The 19,262-nt window shown below is 39.5% G+C and overlaps 1 protein-coding gene across 1 annotated transcript in view; it reads left to right on the top strand.

The window, feature by feature from the left end:
- Window positions 1-18,097, top strand: part of ctnna1 (catenin (cadherin-associated protein), alpha 1) — a 76,391-nt gene extending 58,294 nt beyond the window's left edge. Inside the window, exons 16-18 of the mRNA XM_071458612.1 lie at window positions 4,698-4,803; window positions 14,855-14,989; window positions 16,141-18,097. Coding sequence (XP_071314713.1) covers window positions 4,698-4,803; window positions 14,855-14,989; window positions 16,141-16,431 — 532 coding nt within the window. The 3' untranslated portion in view covers window positions 16,432-18,097. The remainder of the gene's footprint in view (window positions 1-4,697; window positions 4,804-14,854; window positions 14,990-16,140) is intronic.
- Window positions 18,098-19,262: the final 1,165 nt, after the last annotated feature.

Consider the following 19,262-nt stretch of genomic DNA (forward strand, 5'->3'; position numbering starts at 1 on the left):
TCCAGTAGTTGTGCAATTCAGGCAAAATGCCTTCAAGACGGAATGCGTGTTTAAGTTAAGCCTGTGTCAAATACACCCAACATCACCCAATAAGCCTACATTTGTTTCCCAGCATTTGCTCATATCTGCACAATGCAATGCACCCAGTTTAACACTACTATTCATGCATCAATGCTCTTCATTTTCCTTGAGCAGCACTGTAGGTAGGATTTTCTTCTTGATTATTTTTCCATCCTTCCTTAATCTTAATATGCACAAGCATAAGCAGTGCGTCAAATCTCCCCCTCATGAATAAAGCTGGGTGTACACTGTAAATCTTAAATGCAGAGCTGTTACAGGGTGGCAATATTCACCCTTGTCAGAGGTTTGCTGAGACAATAAAGATGGTAGAGAAATGGTTGAAACAAAAAATATCCAGAGTCATGATGTATCCTGGAATATTACAAAAAATCTTAGAATATATGTCTTCAAAATCTTTCCCTACTAAAAACGGTGCATATCTGAAAGATTTTGTGTTTACAAGCTGTGGATATTTACTGAAAATTTACAAACTTGCTTCATACTTCACAAGCATCAATTTCTGCAGAAGAGCTATTATAACTAACTACTTGGGAGACATGAAACATGTATGTAGTTAAATCAACATCACATGGGTGTTATTATCCAAATGTAAAAAAAAAATGGTGTCACCACCAGAATAAAAACAAAGGCTTGTCACTCCCAATTTAATTGGTAGGCCCTACACTTATTGAATGATTATTGATCTTGGAAAAGCACTGTTTGTAAACATTTAAGAAACACAACAGGACACAATTGATTGTACATTTTTTTATAGTTTTTAATTTATAATATACTAATACGGTAATCTTGCATAACGGGGGAAAAAAACCCTGGCTACATAAGCATGAACCACATATGTCGGAGCACAACATTTGAAGTAGTCATAGTTTCTATGCTTCAGTGTGGATTCATGTGTGTACATGGTGTTTCAGTTTGGGTCTATGCAGTTATATTGACACTTTCTGATTATGGTTGGACAGCATTTTTATCTCTGTGTGACCATCCAGCTCACACGGTGTGAATGTGTTTGTGTGTGTGGAGGATGTGAGAGGACATTTTAACTGCCTGACTATATTTGTATGACTGTCTTTTTAAATTTTCAAATGAATTACTCAGAGGACATTTTGTGCCTAACTCTGAGTCATGTCCGTAATGATGATGAAATGCTGCCACTCTGCCTTCATCTTCTGAATGGTTCAAAGATCCCGTCTCCTTGGCCAAAAAAGTAAAATACTGGAAAGCTGTGGCAGAGCTCAAAATATTAACACATCCAGGATTTGACTATATATGGATTTTCTTTTATCAGATGGCATGTATACACACACACACACACACACACACACACACACACACACACACACACACACACACACACACACACACACACACACACACAGAGCCCCTAACCTTAACTAATAAATGACTAATTAAGCTCACAAATAAAAGTCTCCAATAAGGTAAACTCCCCATTGAAGCTTTTTCAATACTGCATTTACCAGACGATTTTCTGATTTTCTCCATTCCTACCATTGCAGAGTGTCACTCCGTATCTACATATAGTATAGGTCCTCAACACTGTTTGAGTACTGACATGTCAAGCACTGAATGCAAGATGTGAATGTTTGGGCAGAGTTTGGCAGTTCATGCTGCGCTATCAAAATAGTGTTCAGTTAGTGCTGAGCGTTGGGTGTCATTTTTGTTAAAATGTAGCTGCTTACTTCTCATCCTGTAACCAACAATCATGAACACTAGATCACAAGGTTCACTCATTAAAAGAGAATGATAACCTGTGGACTACTTCCCAGTAGCTTACATGTGAGCGATGGAAGAGGAGAAATGCTGTGTTCTATTGGATGCCTGAAGGGACATTTTTATAGGCAGTGGCTGGATTTTGAACTTAAAAAAACCTCCCAAGCCTCTTATCCCCTGCATATTTCATCTAGGATTTAATAACAAACCGCCAGTCTAAATCGGCTTGAAAAACAAGATGTTTTAAATTTGAAATGCAGTTCCATTGTTGGATGTCAGCAACAGCTAAGGTTTTCCAAATTAAATGTGTATCAGAAGTTATGCACCATGACTAACCCCTGTCACCTAGCAACTGCAGCCATGCAACATCTTCATCTTACGTGCGTTATTACAGGGGTTTTCACATGCATGGTCTGGTTACATCTGGATTTGTATTTGAGAAACCTAAGAAAGATGGCAGTTCATAAGATACTTATTTGTTATTAAAATTAATGTATTTATTAAATGTGTATGACTATAGAATTCTAAAGGATTTTTAGCTCAACTTTTAATACCTTTAAAAACAATATTGTTGAGTAATATTGCTGAGGTACACAACTGTTTCTGCTAGCTCCAGTGTCTTTAACCCCGGTGATGTGAGTGATTTGGCCAGAATCAATTTTTGATGAGTGCCTTATATTATCTATGGTTGATTACTGCCATTTGAAATGTAGTTTGTAAAATAAAGATGTGGTAATAGCTTGTCTGTGTTAACAATGAAGTTACTCTGAGAGTTTGTCAATTTACAGGCTAATGCCACAACTTTGTGTTGTTATTTTTCACACTCAGACCTTGGTTTGCACTCTGTCTATCCTGGTGCGCGTCTGAGGGAACACACATGGATGTTTGTTGGGCTGAATATATATCTTCATATTATGCCCTCACTCTCCTATACAGCAGTATTGCATGGAAGGTCAGAAGCTGGCTAATTCAGCCCACGCCCAAATTATTGCCCCCTCAACCTTGAGCTGGCACAAAGCCCTGCCAAGGTTAATGCTGTATGAGGTAATTGATCTGGACCTCTCTCCTGACAAATCTGTAGAGAGTGAGAGAGATTCTTGTTGACTCCTGCATCGCTTATGGCTGTACGGTGGCTCTCATGAATAAGGCATGTGTGGCTTCGAAACATGCAACATATTTGGGAGCCACCTGTCTTAGACCATTCTGTGCTGTGGAGTGCCCAGCCAATGTGGCTTAAACCCATCTGGAGTCCTGCAGCTGTCACCAGACCTGAAGTCCCCAGCCCCCTCTCCATGTATAAATCCTCTATGAAAGTCTTACAAGAGTGTCTTCTTGTCAGGAGTTCTCCTGTCTATGTTCATGGGCTCTTTGTGCTTTTCCTAATCATCACGTGGCCACCTAGACAGAGCTGGAAGTGGTAAAGAAATATAGCATCTATGCTGACGTTTCATAGGGCTAAAGGAAGGGATATTTTTAGGGGGAAAAAAATGGTGGTTAGGGAGAAATCACTGGTTGCTATATTTAAGCATTGTGATGTGATGTGTTTTTTTTTTTTTTTTTTTTTTTTTTACTGGGGAAAACTTCAGCGTTATACTAGCAACCGTCTATTAAAAACACTCTGCTGAATTTTTTTCCCAGAACACATCACAGTGCCTCCAGCTCTGTCTCCAGGGGTTTACTTGTCCCCAGAGAGCTTCCAGTATGTGCTCTGACACGTGGCCTCTTCCACTAGGACCCTGACTTGCTTTACAGCAGAGCAGTAGAGGCAGAGCAAGAGAGGGGAAGGGTTGGAGATGGGAGGGGAGGGAAGAGGAAGTGAGAGAACAGAACACAAAATTCCATCTGTTCTGTGTTGGATGGCTCACTTTTTAGCCTGGAGAGAACAGCTTTGAATCCAATTTATGCCTCTTGCCAACTGTGTCCCAGAGTCCCTTGTGGGGGCTGAAAAAAATGGAAAATGGCTTAGAAGCTTTACAGTGGGTCAGGTCAGGGCTGAACTGACCTGTGCTGGGACTGCCTTTGTTTGGCTCAAGAAGGGTCAAGGATGGATGTGTTATGTTAGGACAATGACCAGTGCCTTTAAATTGAATCGTATTCTGGTGTCTCTACTTTCAATTCTCCCTTTTTATGTTTGGCTCTCCTTCTTAATCCCTTACCTGAATGAAAATGACCATGAAAATGAGGAGCTGGTGTGTGTGTAGAGTTTTTGGGGGCAAACAATATTTCTCAGCCAACAGTCATGAAACCAGTCTGATTTGCTTCTTAGCCTACCAATAAACCCCTCAAAGCTGCTTGAATAAAAGGGGCCAAATAGATTGAACTGAGAATTTCTGTTGTGATAGGAAGCATATGGTACTACTGACAGGAACAATACAATGGCTTCTTGAACCAGGGTTTCCGCCAGAATTCCTGAGTATGATTGTGCTGCTGGTTTCTTAAAAACACATGATGAATATATTTTGTCCATCATATGCTAAACTACTGAAAAATGGGTTTAATACCCCATTTTGTTAGAAGGGTGACGGTGCCACTAAAGACTGTGATAGTACAGCACCTTGATCCCATTCTGGTCACAGCCCAGAGAGTGAAGGTTGCCTCTTTGCACTTAATGGCTTATAAAACATTCTCACTTCTGACTGAACAGCATGGAGCATGTTCATGTTATGTGTGTGTGGAATCATCTGTATATCAGTGTACACATGTATTTCTGTGACGTTTGCATAAACTATTCCCATAAGTCATGCTACTCTATCCATACTTGCCTCTAATCGAAAAAACACACTTCCAAAACAAACAGCCGCTCCATGACTGAGATGTAGTTTTTGTATATTGAATGAGGCTGCATTAGATCAGAAACAGTGACTGATCCTTCTGCTTTTTCTCACCAGGGGGAAAGGGCCACTGAAGAATACGTCTGATGTCATCAGTGCTGCCAAGAAAATTGCAGAAGCAGGATCAAGAATGGACAAGCTGGGCCGCACCATCGCAGACAATGTAAGTCGTAATGAACCTCCATCCCCAAGGTTTTGATGTAGACTACACCTTTGTGCCTGTGACCCCAATATCTAATTGGAATTGTAGCAATCTGCTACATCGACACTGTCAGGACCCCATAAATTAGCAACAAGTGCACCAACACGAAGGACAAATAGAAGGAAGTTACTCAAAAATTGTATAGTGCAGTATTCGGACCCCTTTACTTTTTCACATGTTATGCTAAAATCATTTAACAGATTTTTTTTTCCTTCATCAAGCTACACTCAATGACAAATTTAAAACTTATTAAAAGGTAAAACTGAAATGTCACATTAATTTAAGTCAAGGAGATGTGTCTAGACCTTGATGGAATCCACCTATGGTAATTGATTTGAGTTGACATGATATGAAAAGACACACACCTGTCTATATAAGGTTTCACAGCTGACAATGCAAATTAGAGCAAAAACCAAGCCATGAGGTTGAAGAAACTGCCTGCAGAGCTGTGTCGCGGCACAGGTCTGTAGAAGGATACAAAAAAAATTCTGCTGCATCTAAGCTTTGCAAGAGCACAGTGGCCTCCATTATTATGAATACACTATATGTCAAGGTGTTGCTAAATTGTGTGTTGCAGGCAGCGGCATTACCTGAAAGATGTTAAATCAGAAGCTTCTAAATAAGTCATTTCCATTGTAAATCAAGCTGCAGTATCAAATCAACTTCATTTTTACATATTTTTGATTGCTATGTTCGAAGATGGGGGCACTTACTTCACTAATGCTACTCCTGTCAGCACAAACTGCAGTTATGTATCAGTAAGGGGTGCGTTTCATCACTGTGAAACGCACAAAGCAAGACATTCATACTGATTGCATCTTGACAGCCCCTGCTTTTATTTTTAAATGTTGTCCTTAACAATGTTGCATGTAAGCTGGATTTAAGGACACACTTTAATCAAACTTTTATTTTGGAATATTCTGTGCTCTTGTTACTTGAAACCATGTCCACAAAAAGATAATAACAAAACAACATTCGTAACACAAATCTTTTTCTGCATACATGCTTCTTATTTCATTTTTTCTTATTTAGGATCAAATCCAAGCAAAAGGCTTGCACAACAAAGCCCTTCAGATGTTAACAACTGCTATGATTTGTGTTATTCATGAGACACCCCTTATAAGTCTTTACCAATTTCTTTCAGGATCAAACACTCCCTCCCTCTGTGTCATCCTTCCATCTCCCACTCTCCAATTCCCAATTCCATCATCTCCCCACATCTATCCCTTACCCCAGAGACTATGGTCCTTGACATAGGGAAACACACATTCAATTATCCATGGCCTCATATTTCACTTAAATACTTGAACTGTACCACTCCTCAGGGAGACACTGTACATGATTTATCCCCCAACTTATTCATGTGCCATCTTATAGGCAGAGACTTATTGCCTCTGTGTCTACAATATGTATACATTTTGTTGTTAAATCACGGAAGACTTTAGTTTGTGATGTTTGCAACAAGACGTGGTCGTCCCTGGTGAAGACGTAGCTTGCTTTTGTGGTTAAGATGGACCATTTATGGGTTTCTTACAATTCTGTCCAAGAACACAGTCACTCAGGAAGTCACACACTGACTTCAGATGTTTGCTGTAAGGTTTCAATTTAGATTACATTGTCAGTCTCTTTTACTCTGGTTTTGTTGACATCTCTACAGATATCATTCTGGCAAAACATTGTAACGGTATAAAGTCTGTTAAGCTAAATGACATGTTCATTCAAATTGACTCTCAGAGATGACTACAGCATATGGATTTAAATGCTTAAATGCATAAATCTGTTTAAGTCTGTTTTGTACAATAAGTAGTCAAGCATTTCCTACACAAGGCAGTGGTTAATAATTGATTTAAGGATCATGTAGTTTTATGTCATAGCTTTTTTTCCTACCAGTTGTTCGCATAATGAGAGGAGATGTGTTAGGGCTGCTGGGGCACATGTGAAGTATATTTCACACGTACTGGAAAAAAAATAAACCCTGCTTATGAAACATTTCTTCATAAATTTTACTCAGATTTAAAAGGGGCAGAAGAGGTATATCGGTTACCTTTGTCCAATTTTCTGCACAACCGGGGATTTTTCAATTATGCCAACGCATGCTGGAAACATCTGCATTTAGCTTTCAGCAGAGATCTCTCCCTCATAGTCAGACATAATGAGGTGCTGGCCTCCAAGAGCCCTGCACGTCTGATATTTTATTTAAGGTGCCCTCAGATCCTTAATATTACAGGCCCACGTCCATCACAAAGTAAGAGTCTTACCTGTACTGACCTAATTGCATCCGAATCATTTGAACAGGGAATAAGCTGTTCTGGAAAGTGACTTTTTTATGCCTCACTGCCGCTTTTGAAGATGCTTATTCACTTTAATGAAAACAGTGTAATCCCCCAAAGAAAACAGATGGGCAACTGTGTAGGCGTGTGAGCGTGTGTATGTGTTTGTATGTGTATATGCCAACATACACACATGTCTGTTGATTGGCCTGCCTCTCTGCAGGCACATGTGTATGGATGTGTTAGATCTGGGTGCCTGTTTAATTCTTCCATCCTCAACTATTTGTAGGTACTTGTTTCTGCCGATATGTATGTTTGTGTGTCTACACTATTATGGGATTTTGGGGTTTGAAGCACTCAAAGTATGAATAAATGAAGAGCTTTGGCTGTTGGAACATAAGTCTTTGCCAAGAGTGAGGACCCCTCCAGCCTCTGAACCCATCCAGCTGTCCCTCTTAGCCTTTCTCTCTCAGCAGAGACCAAAACACTAGCAGACCAGGCGACACTCACCCTTAACACATCAGCCAGGGCACCCAGGGATGGACATGGGGTAGAGGGGAGGAGAGTGTTGGTGAGATAGGAAAGGTAAAAAGAGGGGGCAGTGTATTTGTGTGGAGAGAGGAACATCCCTCCTGAGACATGAATCCATTAAGAGTGCTTCGCCTTTTAATTAGCAGTATAATTGCCAGGTGGCTTTTTATTTATTTATTTATTTATTTATTTATTTATTTATTTATTTACACAGCAGTTTATATTTAGGGCCATATCTCCAACAAAGCAGGAGATGCCACAGGCCCACTTTCAGCAAAGGCATGGCATGTTGGATAGTGTACATACTCCAGCAGCAGTAGCTAAGTGAGTCACCACCAAGATGCACACACACTGACAGAGAGTCAGAGGAGCAAAGGCAATGCTGGGACTGCTCATTAACCTAGGCATATTAATCACTTGTGCTCTGTGCCTCTGGCCTGAAGGGCCCATGAGGGTTTATTCCTTATATAAAACACGTCGGCAGATGGTCCCAGACTGATAGCAGAGCATCTTACCCTGCATTTTCGTTTGCAGGACTGTGTCAAGACATGTTTCAATACATGCATATTGTGTTATACAGAAATGTGCAGGTGGACATGGTCTAGTTTGGGGTTTCTGAAAACCAGTTAAATATGTGTAATAGAGCCTTATTAAAGTTTAAAGAAATGAGTGTAGTGCAGAGATGAGCTGCAGGATTTAGGTCAGTACCATACAAAGGTCTGCACTGCAGTTTATTAAGAATTTATGACCCTCCTCTGCAGGGCACCTTATGAGAATTCCATCTGAGCAGGCTGGTAAACAAATAATGCTATGTAATTGAGATTTATAATGCAAATGTGTTAGCCACTATGTAGCCCATAAATTTCTGCTGCTTGCCCGCTCCCCACATAAACACTTGCACGTACACATACAAACACATGCACATAAAAAAGGGCTTGCATATTTAGAGAATGGGCATGTGCTTGCTGTGTGTGTGTTTGTTGTGCAAGCTTTATTCTCATGATGTATACTGACATACATAGTGTACTTCTCCAATTTGCATTCAATCAGTGGAGATTTATGGTGATCCATGGGCTCCGTTGCTGGTCACAATCCCAGCTCTGGCCCTAGATGCTTTACAGCAGACAGGGTTGTAAATTACCTCCTGCAGTGGAGAGGCAAAATCACCCAGAGAACCCACAAATTCTCAGCTCAGCAGTTCAAGGGTCAGCCCTCAGCCAACTGCAGTTCAGCCCAACCAAGCCCATGTTTTTTGCTGGTTGAGAAAATGTATAAACTCAGATTGTTTTGAAAGGCATTTATTTACCCATGATAATTCAGTGATTTAATGGATTTTTTTTGTCTATCCTAAAGTTTTACCATGAAAGCACTACCTTTTGTAACCAAAGAGCTCCTGGAGGTAGAGAATTCAGAAGAAGCAACAGAAGAACAGCCAAACATTGAGATAGCAGTACAAAGTTGTTGGTTCCTTACCTGTGGACAGGACCTTTGACACTTCACACAGAGAAATGGATGAATATGATTGGGGCAGACTAAATAGAGTATAATTATTGAACACATTTTTTGAAAGGCCTTTGTCTTTCTCTTTCAACCCGCAGTTGCAAATCTGAGTTTTTGGAGCAGCCAGCAAACAAAAGTCTGTAAAGGGTCAGGCTAAGAAAAAGTAATGTCTGAATGTCAAAAACTTGTACTTAACCGACTCTGTAGCAGTCATGTTAAAGTTATCAGTTTTGCTTACAAGTGCTACATTGAAATGCCTGAGTGACAGGTGCAGCATGAACATTAAAAATTGATGAGGGCCATTTAATTGGTCCCTGTGGTTACCTCTAAAGTGGGTCTTTTTGGCTTGCCCCCAGCTTGATTTTCTCCTGTCATACCCAGACTCTCTGTCTGCTTCAATGTCACATTAACATTCCTGAGTGCCAGTGTGATTGAATTGGCCCCACACAAACATGGCACATCTTTTTAGCACATGCAGTGAGCAGAGGAGATCTGGCTATCATCATTCTGTTTGAAATGGATCTTGATTGATATTGGTTGCCCATGGGAGATTTATATTTAGCCATCAACAGTAATATAATAAGCAACAGACGGTAGAAATCTAATGTACAGCACATTAACTGTAAAGCTCCATGACTAGGTTGTACACAGAAAACTCTTAACATATACAACTTCAGCACATGTCTCGTGAATAGGAATAGGAAGGTGCTCAAGATTTTTTTAAATCTCATTTCCCCCAGCGCTTTTGAAGCCCTCACTTCTGTCTTCATTTATACTTTTCAGTAATTGCTACCTTTTTATCCGCAACTTATTCACAAGTTACAATTTACATTTAATATACTAAACATTTTTTATGTTACAGTCTATTCATCTTGAAGTGTTTGCAGACTACAGCTTGGAATTGTTCATTTCTTATCCCTACACCTCCTACTTCAGTTCCTGCTTATAGTAACAGAATGGTCTTTCCAGTGCTTTATCCCCTGTATCTCCTTAAACTTTGCCATGGATCTCAGACTGTTTTTCTCTGTGACACACAGAACACAGTTTTTATATATATATATATATATATATATATATATATATATATATAAAAATCTCTGCAACCCCCATGGCAGTTCTGAGGTGTAATGGCAGTTAATTATCCACAACCCTCCACCACACACAGGCACACAAATGTCAGATTTTTGTTTTCTCCCCTGGTAGATGTGTTTAATGTTAGAGAAGTAAAGCCATGTGGTGAAAGGTGTTGGCTGGTGTAAGGGTTTGGATGTGTTTTTCCTCCTTTGAGCTCTGAAAACCCAGCCACAGCACCACACCCTCTAGCTCGCCTGAATTAAGGTTTGTTTTTGTTTGAGTTTGTCTTTAAACTGTGGCAGGAGAACAAATTGGGCTGTCAGAACATTATGATATAGGGTGATTTATAGGTTTGAGGCATAGTTACTGTAGTATACAGTATCAGTATACTTTTAGAAATGAGACTGTGTGTTTTTTTTTTGTTAGTTTTTTTTGTTTTCAATTTAGTTTCTCAGCTTTATTAAATACAAGCTTTATGGAACAGGTTAAATAACTAAAAGAATTTAATAGCTTAGCATTCTCTGGCACTCCAATAACCACGCTGAAGTCTAGAGGATAAATGCAAAGTCCCGTCAATAGAGACACCACGCAGAAACACTCAGAATTGCTTGCTTAGATCTGAGAACAGTATAAGTATCAATTTAATCAAAAACGTATCAGAAAGCTCCCTCTCTGTACACTGCCCTGTGGCACTCCCCAACAGGTTGCTGGCAGCCGCACATTAGAATGCTGCCGTGTCAGTAAATATTGGAAATTGGCATTTCCTCTGGGTGATGCTTCCTGAAAGGTCAGTGCTGGGCAGCAGCAGCACAGTGGCTCTACCTCTGTCTCTAGTCTGTATAATGGAATTCAGTGGAACTGCATGACATTTCCAATGATGGGACCTGACCTTCCTGATCATCATTTATATCATGGACATTACCCAACACGTAGCACAGTGAGATCCTTTTGTTCAACATCCTGCTCTGTCATTCTTACTGCCTCATTTGCTTTTCTTATTTTGGGGATTTTTGCTTTTGTTTGCACTGAGCTCTGACCCTTCACTAGAGCAACAGCTGAAATGCTAAGGAATGCAAAATAAAGGAAGCGCTAGCCACACACTCACAAAGTGAGACCCTCATGAATATGGAATATACTAACTCACATACAGCATTGTTACTTGAGAGATTAAGAGAATTAGCTAATTAAAATAATGATCTACTGTCTTTTGACACAACTGTGATATTTCATCTTTATTTTCTGGGAAGGCACTTGAAGCCAGAAGTGAAGGGACAACAACAACTACACAAGAATCATTGACATTTCTACCTGTACTCTTGGCTCCTCTTAAAAGATGGTGACTTACCTTTTCTATTAGTTTGCCTTGAAAAGGTATTCAGACTTGTGTGATAAAGTCTCCAGTGCTTCTCTTCCTGCTTTGCCATCTCTCAATAGTAGCTGACCAAGCAAGGTTAACTGTCCCACTCCATAACTGGCCACACAGGCATGAGGGACATTTTACCGCACTACTCAGACAAGACAGAAAAAAATTACAGTAATAATGGTTTGAGTCACTATTAGAGGAGAGAATTGTTCAGTGGGAACAAGAATGATGGTCTTGTGTTTTTCACACAAGCAAGCCTTGTCCTGTGAAAGGGAAATGACTTGTTTAAATATGATTTTCAGCATAACTGCTGGCTTATAGTGTTTGCACAACCTGAACATACATTAACATATAAGTTGAGCAAATACCTACATTACATGCCCCATTTATTAATTGTTATTTGCTCTATTAATTATTTATGTGTAAAAGCAGGAATGTAAAAGGTTTCTTGGTGAAATATGAGCTACTCACTGATATATCTGGTTTCTAGCATTAATACAGCACAGTGAAGGTCAGTGAGGGGCTTTAGCCTCCAACACAGTCATCAAATTGTGAATACCCCTTTAGATAATCAGACACAGTGCTTTTGTTTGCATTTCCAAAACAATCTAAGGTGTTCTTATCTCTTCTCTGTGCAGCTTATGTATTCACATGTCACAGTCAGAGCCTTACAGAGTTTCCTGAGTGCTGAGTGAAGCCAGCAGCTGAACTGAGTATGAGCACAAGTGATGCTTTCACAGTGCCCTGCTCTCAGCCGCCTGAATACTTCCCCAAGCCCTCATTAGCATGGCTGTTGCATTCAGCTTCATCCCAGGTCTTTGCTATTGCATGTGTGCATCCACACATACACACACGCACGCACACAAACACACACACACACACACTCTGTTACTTACTTATACCCCCCTCCCAACTACAGCTGAATCCTCCTGTCTGCGTCCCTTTTCCCCTGTTGGATTTCTCCCCCTTATTTACTCCTCCATACTGTTTCCCCTCTGGCTCACTCTTCATCCTCATCTTTTCTCCAACTACTTATTTCTCTCTGGTTTTTTTTCCTCTTTTTTTTTCACCTCCCTCCCTCTCCCATTTCTCCAGTCTCTCAGCCATGTATTAGTTCTCTCCTGTATGATGATCATCCCCTCCAGCTCCCTTTCCCCTAATCACCTCTTGCATACCTTTCTTTAATAGAATGCCAACTCTTACATTTCCCTCCTCTCTACTTAGCTCATCATTCTATTAATCAGGAGTGGATGGTAGTGATAGCTCAGATCATTTTGTTAATACTGTCACAGTGTATTTATGAAGCTTTCAATAAGGAAAGACAGAATGCAATGGGTTTAGTTGTTTCTTTGTGTCATATTTTCATTTGTGATCATGTGTATAAGTTGAGTGGATTTGTTTTGTATGTGTGGTGAAAAGATGTGTTCCTGATAAATTTTCTTTGTGTCTTTATTTGGCTGTAGTCTCCCACATACTGATGTGCGCTGTGTATGAATAAGCTGTGCTGGCTGGGCTGGTGTGTAAATGCATGCAAGCATGGCTGTATGTCTGGGAGTGAGTGCACTATATTCAGTAAAGCGCTCTACACTCCCACCAGGGATACTGTCGCGCTCAGCAGGATTAGACACATCATAAGTCCTAGTCTGTTTGAAGGGTCCAAAAATTACAATCTCAAATATGTTTCCTCTTCCTCCATTTGCAAAAAGAAAAGCAAACATGGATTTCCTCACCGTCTGTGAATTAGTCCACTTTAATGGTGGTAGTAGCCATTATTGAAGAGTGGGGGAAAAAAAAAGACAAACAAACAGACAAACAAAATGCCTCTCCATTTCATCTAGATCCATGCAAACACACTGCGTACTTAAGTTGACTTCGCCAGCTACTGCCTGTAGAGATTCCATCATTTAAAATATTGGCTGCTAGTCCCTCCCTTTCACCTTTTCCCTACACACAGAATTAACAGCTGCCAATGGACTCCTCCTTCAGACAGCCAGGCACCTGCAAATCCTGGTGTTTTAAGCCAGTATTTTCTCTTGCCATTGCTCACTCACATGGTCACGCTGGTGCTTTTCACAGGTATAGTTAGTTTAGTGATGTGAAAAGCTGCCAGCCTCTGATTATCTGTAACAGAGTCAGTCTAACCGTGTAGTGATCATTGCTGGCATACCATTCTGTGTGTCAGGTCACTCGGATAGTCTGCTGTACAGCGTCAGGGCCCTATCAGGGTGTAGCTAAAAGTACTGTGGCCTAATTACTATGCTGGCAAGGGACTTGTTTAGCAAACTAGGAAAGGGATTGGAAATGGTGTTCCAAGGTAGAGCAAAGCATAATTATAATGAGATGAAATAATTCAAAAAGATTGCCAATTCTAAATGAGATGCACTTGTGGGGCTCTTCACATGCTGCTACTTTGAAGTAGGCTTTATGAGAATTTATTGGATTTCTTGAAGTTGATGGATTTTTTTATGGCTCCAATGTATTTGTTTTTGTGTTCTTAGCTGACTTTTGACAATATTGCTATGCTTTGTTGGAAACAACACTAAGAGGCTTTTTCAACTTAGTACTGAATCTATGGCCTAAAAAATACTTTTGCCTCATTTTTTAAGCTACCTCACATCCATTGCGTATGTCCTCTAATGATTAATTGTATTTAATGACGCCTGTTGCAGTGCTTTTCCAGCCCTGAGCAATTTATTTGCACCTTTATACCTGATGTTGTTGGGAGGGAGTGTTCTCAAACATTTCTGTCACAAGAATCCAGATTACTGACAGCTAGGATGATGACTTTCACCTGTTTTAATTTTTGAAAACATCTCTTAACTGTGTACAGGGCTGTTGTTTACACTTCGTTCCAAAAAGACTTATTAAAGATTATTACCACCACCTAAAAGTAATTGACTGACAGCAAGATTTGCCTCCTAATAGAATTTGCATTCTGTGTGACTTGATCATGCTGAACCCTGTGAAGATGAGTTATCAATCTACCAGGTTGTGGGCGTGCGTTTGTCATTTTGGCTCTGAGCACGTCCCTAATGTGGGTGTCTACCTTACCTGTCAGACTGGTACTAACTCATCTTGATAAAGTGCAAGATCATGGTGTCTGTTGAATCACATAAATATTCAGATTGAGTAGTAGCAGTAAATGAATAAGTGACAAAAATTGATTCATTGTACCACCTGCAAGCAGCTAGTATTATAATAAACAATCCTTTTTGTGTGAAGATACTAATTGATGTGCACATTAGTTGACTCATGTTGTCTTTCTCTCTCACAGTGCCCAGACTCAGCCTGTAAGCAGGACCTGCTCGCCTACCTGCAGCGTATTGCCTTGTATTGCCACCAGCTCAACATCTGCAGCAAAGTCAAGGCTGAGGTTCAGAACCTGGGAGGAGAGCTGGTTGTCTCGGGGGTAAGTTTAACATCACTTTAACCACAGACACAGTCTACAGTTTGCAATCATCATTATGCAAAGGCCCCACAGTAACTAAAGGGCAGTTAAGCTGTTGAAATGAGCATTTATTCAAACATTATTTTACTTTATTTTAACTGTACACTACACTGGCGGAGCTGGTGGCAGTAATGCAGTTTCAAAGTTAGCAACGCGCCAGTAAAAGAGGTTAGCAGGAAAACAGTGCAGGTTTCAAAAACATTGACAAAAAGAGTAAAAATGTAAAGTAAGGCAGGCAGAGCAGTCTCTTTCTGAAGCCTCAAGGATACACACTTAGCAACATTTGTGAGAAACAATGAATTTAAGCAGAACTGTGTTTTGTTTTTTTTTTGTTTTTTTTTTGAGAATTTTTTTTTTTTCTTTCATTCTCAGCTAGACAGATTAATAAATCAATAAAATCTATTGACTACTATCTAAACTTTTATTATCTGGTATTGCCCAAATAAATTAAAATACCAAGACTAGACACTAGCTGTTGGTTGTCATGAGTTAATGATTAATTCTCTTCACTGTTATTTGCAGCTTATATTTCATATATGTATAAACAGATAACAGAAATAATGGGTTTCTCTGCTGGAAAGGACTAATTTTGCCCAAATATTTCCTATAATTTTTACCACTTAGGATAACACTGTACAAGGCCAGTGTTTGCAAACCCTCTTAAGCATTAATTAACTACTTACTCGCCAGTCATGTTAATTAAAATACAGTGCCTCTGTGTGCAGGAAGTAATGAATTCCTCTGTCCTTTCTCTTGGGCTCAGTGTGCTTCCAAAAGTTCCAGTCAAGTGTCACCAGTGTCTCTGAGGCTATTAAACTGTGGAGATTAAATTGGTGTGACCTTTTTCCATATTCTCCAATTTCTCACATCTGTTTGTATGCCAGACAAACTTGGAAAGGTCGTTAATTCTTCACAACAATCACTTTGGTTTTGCTTTTCCCCTGGAAAACTTGCAGTACAAAACAAGACTATATTAGAAGGACAAGAGTTGTTTACTTTCACTCAACATGAATTCAGAAAGGATGTAAATTAAAACAACAGGCTTTGCTTTCACCATTTTACAAGGCTAATTGTTTCTCTGCTCTTTTCTCATGTCTCTTTGGTGTTACCAGTTGGACAGCGCAATGTCCCTCATTCAGGCTGCAAAGAACCTGATGAACACAGTGGTGTCCACTGTCAAGGCCTCCTATGTTGCATCTACCAAGTACCAGAAGAGCAAAGGCATGGAGTCCCTCAATATGCCAGCCATCTCATGGAGGATGAAAGCTCCGGAGAAGAAACCTCTGGTGAAGAGAGAGAAGCAGGATGACGGCCAAACCAACAGAGTCAAGAGATCCTCTCACAAGAAACATATCAACCCTGTGCAGGCTCTGAGCGAGTTTAAAGCCATGGATAGCATCTAGACTTTTTGATTCAAGAGAACACAAAATATTGACCAATGAGTTTATATGTAGGTTGAGCTTGCCATTCTATCAAAAAGGTTTTAACATATTTGTTCTATCTTTGCATAGACAGCTTGTTTGTTTGACCCATTAAATTCCTACACTGCCTCATTTCTATTCCATGAGTTCAGATGTGCTCTAGTTTGTACTATTAACTGTCTCTTATCTGGAAAATACAGTTAGAGGGAAATCAACTGGACAAAGGCATTTTTTATATTTCCTTTTTTCTTTCATGTTTATGGGAGGAAAGGGAGTGGATTTCATAAATGTTATGAGAATGAATTCCATGAGGCTTTTGATTATTTTGTATTCTAACCAGTTTTATAGTAATACTGTGGGGACTCTGTTGTTTTACACTATAATGTTTGATTATGGCAAAATACCTTCTGTACTGCTAATATAAACTATGCAAAATCTGAACTGCCTTATTTTAACTCGAGCAAAAATTGTAGTTCATTTGGATGTGCTGGGCTAAAAGCTAACATTTAGATATGTTTTGGTTCAGCCTTAAAGAATCAAAGTCAAAATATTTCCATGTGTGCCTGCTCTTTTCTAACTGTATACATTGTTATGCCACTATAAACAAATAAGTTTAAACTGATCTTAAACGCTACTTTCAGTGCTGTATAATTAATGATTTGTACCCTCTGTAACATTTGGACTGGTATATGTCATTCCTTAATAATTTAAGCATCTCACATTATTTGTTTCTTTTTTTTTTTCATGTTCACATGATGCAGCAAACCAAAGGTGACAGAGAATTATTCTCATCCTTCTGTTTTGCTACATGACTGGTACAGGTCCTTGATCCTACACTCAAGGCACACAGATTAACCCAGTCAAACTTTGTTAAGAAGCCTTGACACTCCCGAGTCTGGGAGAACCCAGTGGGCTAAACAATGAGTAGACCATGTGTCGGTATACTCCAAAGCCGACAAGCTTCATTAACTGTCAATGAGACCAAACACCTCCACAATCTGAGAATGTCTCCAAACTGAGGGATCAATATGTTTCCTCCTCTTGGCTTAGAGGTAGACGAGGAAAGGATGAGACTCCACTGACTTAAACCTCTCCTTATTGTTTGTGTTCCTTGTCCTTTGGCTTAAACACTAATCGATATTTTGTTATGTCATGCACAATCTTTATAAAAATCCTACAAAAAGTAGCCAGGTGTTGGAGCTTTAAATGAAACAGGATAACGTTTTTCTTTTCACATCAGGTAACAACTGCGGGGAGGACACTCTGCAGCTTGTTGTCCAGTCAAACGTAGCACTCTGCTGCATAGTGGTGCATTGGTGTACAGCCAGGCTTTGAAATTCTGCTGCTTTGGCCTTGGGGCTGTATCTTTGTTTTGCTCGTTTGACATTTGTGAACTACAGCAGGATGGGCAAGTATGGATATTTGACAGGTGGAAATTTTTTACTGTAGAACTGAGTATTTCAAGTGTTTTTCAGTATGTTTTCCTTCACAGTTCGTCCTTTGCTGTATTAGAGTTTGGATTTGAATCTGGAGTGCGATCAAACTATTTTGCAGTGGATTTTTTTGTTATTGAGAGCTGACTTATTAGTGCACACGTTTCTTATATTCATGTGCCTGCTTTATATCTTAATAAACAATTGAAATGAAATTGCTGTTTTTCATGTTTTCATCTGTACTGCAGAGTTATGTTTTCTCCCCTCACCTGAACCCATATTTTCCTTACATATTTTGTTTTGCCATTATATCAGATTTGTGTTGTAGTAATAAGCTCTAGTACTTGGGGAGTGAAAGCCCTAAAGAGTCATTTTCACTCTAAAATGTAAAGTAAGTTTTAACACACCCCCAAATATGCTGCTGTGCATAATTAAGGTGTTATATTATGTTTACATACCTCCCATATAGTCTGTATTACTGACTTGAGGGCTGTATACAGTGTGCACTTGTAATTCCTGTAAATGGGGTTGCTCTACTGTTGTGGGTTATTTTCCCTTTTAAAAGTAAGTGCAGCTTTTAACATCAAACACATTGTTCAGTCCTCTGGTGGTGTTTTTTTAAACAATAGCCTGTGAAGAAAATGCTGTGGTAGATCTAAGTGCTCAGTGAGAAGATAAATATATCTGAAGCAACAAAGACTTGGGGATGAATTGTCTATTCTACCCACAAAGTGCTGTATTAATCGCACATCAGAGTCTGTCGTAAGGCATCAATGAGAGGACACTGAGAAGACAAATCCACCTTTTATTTTCTAACACAAGTCAGTTTAAGTATCCCTATGTTTTGTTATGATTTTTATGTATTGCATTGATTAGGTGGACCACTTACCCCACCTTATCGCACCTTATCTACATCCACATAAGATTCCTGTTTCTCAAGTCTCCCAGAGTAACTGGACAACCCACACAAAACTGATGGGAACTCTTGACAGCTGCATTACAATTGAATGTATCACAGATTGCTTTATCAGATCAGATGTAAATACATGACACCAATAAATGAGGATAAGTATTACAAAGCCAGAGATGGATGGTAATTGACTCAAATAGTGTTGTCAAGTGCAATTTGGGATCGCTTGGAAATATATGGAAACAACCCTGATCATTGGCTCAAGTAAAAATGAAAACTGGAATCATACTGAAGAGGTTTATAACTTTATAAATAGAGTATACAGCACTGGCATTGTACACGAAGTTGACTTGATCTGTCATGGCACCGTTTTTCTCATGGTTTGCTATTGCACAATAATAAAGGTCTTCTGGGACAAAGTTACAAAATCCCCGGGTTAGATTATATGACATCACATCCCCTGTGACCTT

The sequence above is a fragment of the Trachinotus anak genome, unplaced genomic scaffold, assembly GCF_046630095.1.
Source record: "Trachinotus anak isolate AG129_WGS33_773 ecotype Australia unplaced genomic scaffold, CSIRO_AGI_Tana_v1 ptg000021l, whole genome shotgun sequence".
NCBI classification, from domain to species: domain Eukaryota; kingdom Metazoa; phylum Chordata; class Actinopteri; order Carangiformes; family Carangidae; genus Trachinotus; species Trachinotus anak.